This window comes from Zingiber officinale, chromosome 1B (assembly GCF_018446385.1).
Source record: "Zingiber officinale cultivar Zhangliang chromosome 1B, Zo_v1.1, whole genome shotgun sequence".
Taxonomy (NCBI): domain Eukaryota; kingdom Viridiplantae; phylum Streptophyta; class Magnoliopsida; order Zingiberales; family Zingiberaceae; genus Zingiber; species Zingiber officinale.
This window is the reverse complement of record NC_055986.1, coordinates 117,316,975-117,325,359: the sequence shown is the minus strand read 5'-3', so window position 1 is coordinate 117,325,359 and position 8,385 is coordinate 117,316,975. Positions and strand designations below refer to the sequence as shown.

At 46.4% G+C, this 8,385-nt stretch overlaps 1 protein-coding gene across 1 annotated transcript; it reads right to left on the bottom strand.

Annotated features, from left to right (window-relative positions):
* Positions 1-5,463: 5,463 nt before the first annotated feature.
* Positions 5,464-5,814, bottom strand: LOC122041218. The gene has a single exon (XM_042600834.1). The coding sequence runs from the start codon at positions 5,812-5,814 to the stop codon at positions 5,464-5,466; it is 351 nt and encodes a 116-aa protein (XP_042456768.1).
* Between the last annotated feature and the right edge of the window lie 2,571 nt (positions 5,815-8,385).

The window sequence follows — 8,385 nt, the reverse complement described above, 5'->3', positions numbered from 1 at the left end:
CAGTACTGGGAACCTTTTATGGAAATTAATATTTAATGGAATTAATAACTTAAGGAGACCTGGGTCGAACGTGTTAAGTTCCGCAGGAGATCCAAGTCAAAACCTAAAAGAACAAATAGATTAAGTTTTGGATCAAACGTGTTAAGTTCCGCAGGAGATCCATAATTTAATTTAAAAGAACACATGGTAGCTAGGAAAAGGTTCAGATCTTTGTACAAAATTTTTGTACAGTGAAACCTATAGACTTTCCGAGTAGCAACCAACAGTTTTGTTTTAATTCGCCTGTTAGTCTTGCAATATTTTATGCATGGCCCAATGCGTCTCGTGGGTTGCATGAGAGAGTTTGGCCTTGGACCTTTGCCCCTAGCTCAACTGCACCGCACAAATAAGTGTGTGCAATGGGGACGAAAGATGTTTTTTATATTCAATGTCTAAAATGTTTTCATCATTAATAATCACTAGAAATATAAAAATATGTTTTTTTAAAACATAATAAAATGGAAATAATTTATTTTCATATCTTAAATTTATTTTTAAATAAAAACTTGAATTCGTTGCTACTTGTTTTTTGAAAAATAAAATTTAAAATATGAGAAACATCTTTGTGACTTCCGTCGATCAAAACTCGCATCTCTCACATATGCTTAACTCTTAAGAAGGGAGAAGAACAACCGAAAAAGGCTCGGAGGGAATATTTATAGAATTTTTCTTTAGAAAATATTATAATTTTCAGAAAACTTTAGTAATTTCATGGTGAACTAACTCAAATATTCTTATCATTCATTTTAACTTAGATCTAGGTTAAGACTGTTAAAATTAAATTGAATTAATTAAAATTGAATAAATTGTTTTTTTTTTTGAAATAGCTGTACTGATAAAAATTTTCAATAAAAATTGAAAAAATTGAATTGATTAAATATAGGTTAATTCAACTTAAAATCGAATTAATTAAATTTTTAAATAATGATGATATCATAGGAGATGATCCTGTCCGAATGAAGAAAGTTAGAAAATCAGGAATGAGGTGACTACTGACGGGAGGAAGACCTCAATCATGCAAAACAAAACCAAGCCAGGGAAGGGGTCCTTAGCGTTGACCTTCCGACGCTCAAGTTAGAATCAGGACGGGTGGTCTGAGCGGCTCGTTTTCCTACTGACCAAAACAATCGACTGCAGGTTTGTCCATTCGTCTGACCGACCCATGATGCCCATTCGTTTGACTGACCGGGTGGTCCGCTCGGCCACTCCTTTGCCAACCGAGATAATCAGACAACCACCTTTGGCTGACGCTCTTTCCGTAAGCCCTGGCGTTGATCGCCTTAACTTTGACCGACACCGATCAATTGACCCGTGACAGGTGGGCTCCCCTTTATCGCCGCATTACAAGCCTCCTCTCAAGTTTAGTCGAAGGAGGTTATAGGTCCGACTAACTGGGCAACTGGTTTCCTTGGTGATTTCTACGTCCGATCGGAGTGTTCGGTCCCTAGTATCTGATCGACACATCAACCAACGGCGGTCGGTCATTGTCTAACCATGGCAAATGGACGATCAGTCCGATAACTCATTCTTTATGCAGAGCGGGATGATGAGCGACAATACTTCGAGAATTCTCCAAATGTGCTTCTTCAAGTGAGCGCAGTCGTTGCCGACGTCATCCATATTTCTCGAAGCCCGTGCAAATTCTTGACAATTATGGCCGAGCACGCGACCATCCCATTTAATTAAGTTTATTAAATGTTGTCTGGTAACAACATGTCACGTGCCCCTCTTTCTGCCATCGCACGCCTGACAAGACAAGCAGATATCCTCTACTGATGTGACTAGTGCCTTTTCGAATTCTACGATCAGATCTTCTTCTAGGTTTTCGAAACCTTAGATCGGACGGTTGAGAGCGACCGATCGTGAGGTTTATAAGCCTCGCGCGTACTGTTATCTTCTCCACTTCATGCCTTCATCTTCGAGCTTCGTCGCTGTAGCATTCCGCTTCTTCGCCGGTGGTCTCCCTGTACTCTGGTGGTCTCCCTGTAAGCTTCTTTGATCGATTCGGTTTAGCGTTCGTTTATCGTTCATCTCCAATCTTGTTCTTTAGTTCTCTCGATGGCAAGCTCATCTCAACCTCCCGTCGTCGTTCCTGGACTCTGGTACAGCTCCATTAAGTCTATGTTCGATGCAGGTGATGCGGAGAGTTTGAGGGATGCATATGAAATCCCGCCTAACTATCAAATTGGTCGTCCCTCTGCCTTTAACCGTCTGAACGAACCGTCACCCGATTTCGTAACATTTTTTAGGGACCAATTTACCGCCGATCTTTGGTTTTCGATCCACCCTTTCTTTTCTACTATTTGTAAATATTTTCATATTTCTCTCCATCAACTAGTGTCGAACTCCTTTCGATTGCTATGCAGGGTCGTCGTTATGTTCCGCTTGCACGACATTCCCCACACTCCTTGGCTCTTTCACTATTTCTATTACCCCAAACTGTTTGAGCCAGGAACTTTTCTCTTCCAAGTCCGAGTGGGCCTAGTCTTCTTTGACAAGATGCCATCCTCTAATAAGCATGGGAAGGATTACTACTTTTTCGTTTGCTTTCCCGAGCGGTCGGATTTCCCAACTAGATGGAAATTAGAGGCGTCGAGCCCTCCAAAGCTCAAGAAATACAAGAGCTGATCGGACTACTTCCACGTAGCTTCACAATTGGCCGGGTAAAAATACCATATCCACAAATTACTACATGAGGGAGTCCTCTACGTGTTTGGCTTGAGCCCGATCCGCACGAAGCTCCCGATCAGCTTAGGTATGCTCTTTGTTATCCTTATCATTGAATCTAACTGATTGTTTCTCCATTTTTGCAGCTCACATAATGCTAAGGGCACGTCTGGCCGACAAAGCCAAACTTACGGACGCAGAGATCAGTGTTGCAGCCGTGGCTAAGTTGGAGAGCCGCGATTTGCAGCCTATCCACTCATAAGAAGACCCGCTTGGAGAGAGCGAGGGAGCACCAGCCCTAGTGAGCGAAGGGATAGCTAGCCGGATGCCCAGCGATGGAGCGGTTGGTACATCGATTCCGATTGAGGGGGGGGGGGGGGGGCGTTAGACTCAACCTCTTTTAGGGAGCCACTAATAAGTCACAAGAGGCGTCGGGCGGAGACTATATCGTGATTCGCTTCCTCCATGGTGTAGACCCCCACCAGAACTAGTCTGCGCCTTCCTTTCGCCGAGCGGGTTAAAACCTCGATGCCAGCTCCCGCCACGATGACCGTTCCCCCCACATCATTTGATCGGACACTATCCCTATCCAGTTTGCCACAGGGAACTATTTACGCGCCACCAGTTGCTTTCATGCCACCGCCATCGAAGATTCAAAAGTCTGGCATCCGATCGACGTCAATGTCTCGATCGTCTGGTAGAGCGACCTTGGCCCAATCAGTCCCAAGCGGCTGGCGCCACAGAACGGCGGTTATCCATCTTCCGACTGAGGAATGGCGTGAGTCGGATGGTGCTGACTCTTGAGCCCTCGAGCAACAGATAATCATTCAGGAACCACTCGCACAGATATGGGATGCCGCCCGAGCCCGTGCAGCGGTCATGCCTCCGGAGGCGCTCGTGGACAGCAATACCCAGATGTCCACTCGGGTAAGTTTTTGTATGTTCTTAATTTATCTCCGATCGACTCTTATAATTTCCTGGTTCCTCGTAGTATTGGGTGGAGAGCCTGGCCATGTGTCAAAGGCTTACTTTTTTGGAGCAAGAAGTTAAGCAGCTGAGAGCGTCGAGCGACCAATCATCTGCTTCTCAGGCGTAGCTGGAGCAGATGAATGCTGAGATGGCTCAACTAAGAGCCGATCTGGCTAAGAGCGCTGAGCAGCTGGAGGCGGAGAAGGGAAAAAACGCCGAGCATGCCACCCAATTAGTTCGTTTTAATAAACAGGCCAGCACCTTTGAATCCAAAATCCATTCGACCAACACTAGGAAACTCCGGGCTATTGAAGATCTAGAGATCAAAAATAAAGAGTTTTGGGTGTTGGCCTAGAACTTGAAGGAAGCTAAGGCTACCTTGAAGGCAGAGCGGGACAGACGATCGACCGAGCAGACTGCCGCGAAAACCCAGCTCGCTGCAAAAGATGAGGAGCTGGCGGCACTGAAGGCAATGTTGGACGCCTCTCGAACGACCTTAGAGACTTATCAGGAGGCCAAGTCAAGTAGGTTCGATCTCATGAAGAGATCCTACATCTGCTCAGATGCTTTGAACCACAAGGTCGTCGATCAGGCACTTCGTCTATTCTACCTTGTGATCGACGGGATGCTAGGCCAACTCAAGGAAGCCGGCTACCTCCCCACCGCTCTGTCAAGCAAGGTTATCAGTCGAGACAAGCTAACTGAGTCACTGCCTGACGATGCCTTGGATTATCTGGAGTGATCTTGCTCGAGAGAATGATTTTGTATTGCCCTTCATGCATATTTGTAATCCTCATGCAAGTGTTAATGAATGATCGCTCTTCCGATGATCTTTTCTTGTTCGTTCTTCCCCTCATTTCCATTCGGCATTTTTCGATTTGACTTGCATTTTAGTCGTTCACGTGTTACCGTGTGAACTCGAGCGAAATTATGAGGTTTTTATACTTTTTAAGTGTGGCTTTATGACCCTCTGATCGGTGATGAGCCGCCATAGCAGATTTATCCACTCCTGATTATTGAACGGTCACCGTATTTTGAAAACTTGGAGCTTTTTGAGTAGCGTGTGTTCTTGATCAGCCATTTTTAGTCGATATTGTTCCTCATCGAGCTTGCGTTTAAGATCGGTACTAGATCGCTAATGGAGACAGGGGTTTAAGGTCACCACTCGACCACTGATGGAGACAAGGGTTTAAGGTCGCCACCCAATTGTTGATGGAGACAAGAGTTTAAGGTCCCCGCTCGACCGCTGATAGAGACAAGGGTTTAAGGTCACCACTCTACCGCTGATAAAGACAAGGATTTAAGGTCGCCGCTCGACCACTGATGGAGACAAGTGTTTAAGGTCGCCGCTCAACCGCTGATAGAGATAAGGGTTTAAGGTCGTCGCTCAATCGTTGATGAAGACAAGGGTTTAAGGTCGCCGCTCGACCGTTGATGTACATAAGGGTTTAAGGTCACCGCTAGACCGCTGATGAAGACAAGGGTTTAAGGTCGCCGCTCGATTGCTGATGGAGACAAGAGTTAAAGGCCGTCGGTCGACCACTGATGAAGACAAGGGTTTATAGTCGCCGCTCGACTTTCAACTTAGCCTGGTCAACCCAAGAGTCTGGAAAGCTTTGGTTTTTATTCATGTCGACCCTGATCCAGAAGGCATATACACAAGTACATTTATATTTGCTCATGCACCACACACCCATGCCTGTAGGATTGGAGATGATTCGCGCTCCATGACCGCTCTAGTTATCTCCCATTTTCGTCTTCCAAGTAATAGGCCTCCGAGCGGAGTTTTCATATGACCTTATAAGGTCCCACCCATGGTGCCTCAAGTTTGGTGATGTCGCCGACCAACTTGATTTTCTTCAACACTAGATCACCAACCTGGAAGGACTTCAGGATCACCCTTCTGTAGTAGTTTTGGCTCATCCGCTGTCTGTAAGCCATTATCCGAATAGTCGCTTTATCTCGCACTTCATCCACCAAGTCGAGCTCCATTAAACTTCGCTCGCCATTTCCCTCTTCATAGAATCGCACCCGATCGGATTCTACTCCAACCTCTACAAGAACCACCGCTTCTCCTCCATACACTAGCTGGAATGGTGTTACGCCGATCGTCTCCTTCGAGTCATGCGAAGTGCCCATAAGACACTTGAGAGCTCGTCGACCCAACTACCTCCTGTATGGTCGAGCCGAGTTCGTAAGCCTCTGAGGATCTCTCGGTTTGTGACCTCCGCCATACCGTTGCTATGGGGGTAGGCGATTGAGGTGAAGGCCTGCTGGATGCCATAGCCTTCGCACCACTCCTTGAGCTTCTGACCCGCGTATTGCCTCCAATTATCCGAGACAAGCCGGCAGGGGATGCCGAACGGACAGAGGATGTTATGCTAGATGAACTTGATGACCATCTGCTCACTTATCTTTGCCTGGGGCTCAGCCTCCACCCATTTTGAAAAGTAGTCCACAACAACGAGCAGAAACGTTCGCTGACCAGTCGCCATGGGAAATGGTCCCACGATGTCCATGGCCCATTGGTCGAACGGGCAAGATATCGTGGATGACTTCATCTCTTTGGTTGATCGGTGCGAAATATTGTGATACTTTTGGCAGGATAAGTATGTGGCTGTCGTCCGAGCGGCATCTTCTTGGAGAGTTGGCCAGAAGTATTCAGCCAGGAGAATCATTCGAGCTAGCGAACGACCGCTTGGATGACTTCCACAGGAGCCTTGGTGCACTTCTTACAAGATGTACGCTTCATCCTCTGGTCCAACACACTTGAGCAAGGGTCTAGAGAAGACTCTTTTCTACAAATGATCTCCGACCAAGGTGAACTGTCAACCCTCTTCTTTGATAGACACGCCACCTCCTGGTCTGTCGACGTACTACCCGATCGGAGAAATTCGATTAACAATGTTCTCCAGTCACTCAGAAAGGCAACTCCCTCCATCCGGTCAATATGCGCCACCAAAGAAACATGTTCGATCATCTGGCTGATCACGACCGGTGATAATGAACTAGTTAACTTAGCCAGTTCATCTGCTGCTTGATTGTCCGATCGAGGGATCTTTTGTATAGTGACTTTTTGAAAATTTATCTTTAGATTCTTGAAGGCTTCTGCGTATAAATTTGAGTTGGGGACTAATAATCTCTAACGCCCCCGCCAGATGCTAGGCGGCCAACTGGGAGTCCGAGTGAATGAGGACCTTTGTGGCTCCGACATACCGCACTGCTTGCAAGCTGACTATTAAGGCTTCATACTCAACATCATTGTTGGTGGCGCGATAATCCAGCCAAACAGAAAGTTACATTCGATCTTCCCTTGGGGAAATGAGTAGGATGCCGATCCCGTTACCTTGTCGGGTGGAAGAACATCAACATATATTCTCCAAGTTGCTTCTAGCTCGTCGTTCCAGATTTTTGTGACGAAATCAACCAAGGTCTGAGCTTTTATCGTCATTCAGAGCTGGTATTGGATGTCGAACTTGTAGGGGATCGGTGGCCGACTAGAAGGGGGGTTGCACCCCTCAAAGAATCGCTTCCTACGTATTTGTTAGTTGCGCAAGCGAAAATACAATAATACAAACACAAATACAAAAGCTAAATACTAAAGGAAAGAATGCAAACAAATCGACACGCCGATTTACGTGGTTCGGAGATAAGGCTCCTACTCCACTGCTGTCCGTAAGGTGGATGCTCCCTATCCGTCGGTGGATTACTCCTTGTAAGACCTCCGGCTAGCTCACGTTGCTCCTTGTGGGTTGAGAAATCTCACCACAACTCTCACAAGAACTCATTACAAGCTAGGGCATTGTAGACTACTAATAGGGGTTAACCACCTCTATTTCGTCAACCTTAACCATGCTCCCAAGGCTTGGTTATATAGGTCGCGGGTTGGAAAACCACGCCTATCAGTCGACTGTCAAAACTATCAATTGACTGCCCTCTGTGGAGATTCGACCGTTACATCCCAACGGCTCGATGCCAGTCGACTGGTAAAAGTACCAGTCGACTGCTCCACACTGGTCGAGCGAACAAAAGCATTCTGTTCGCTCCCAGTCAACTGCCCAGTTGACTACACCAGTCGACTGATGAAAACACCAGTCGACTGCTACAGTAAAACCCTAAACCTATGATTTTACCCTGAGTATAATTTCTCATGTACTCGTACCCTCACGACTCACTTGACCCTTCATTGCAACCTTGACCTCTAGCTTTCAAGCCTACTTCCTTTGGCTCTAGTCCCTCGGATGCATCCAAGCCTGCGGCTCATCCCCAATGCCATCCTTTGCGTATGCCTCGAAGTCGCTTCCCTCAACCCTTGTCCTTGCTGCCTTGTCCACTATCCCTCGGATGCTCCATCCTTCACCGGACCTGAAGTCATCAAGCTGAGTCATATGTGTATCCTGCAAACCAGCACACTCACATACATATATCAAATAACAAGGATGAACCTAACTTAAACCCTTTGCCCAAACACCAAAACACATGGTCGCACGGACCATTGGGATTGCTCCAACAATCTCCCCCCTTTTTGATGTTTGGCAATACGTCTAAGTTAGGGAAAACATAATAGCAAATAAACATGCTAAAACAAATGGACTTACGTTGCCAAGGTTGTACACTTGGACTTACACCGCCGAATGGACATATGTTGCCAAAGCTACATACTTGAACTTACACCGCCGAATGGACTTACGTTGCCATGGCTACACACTT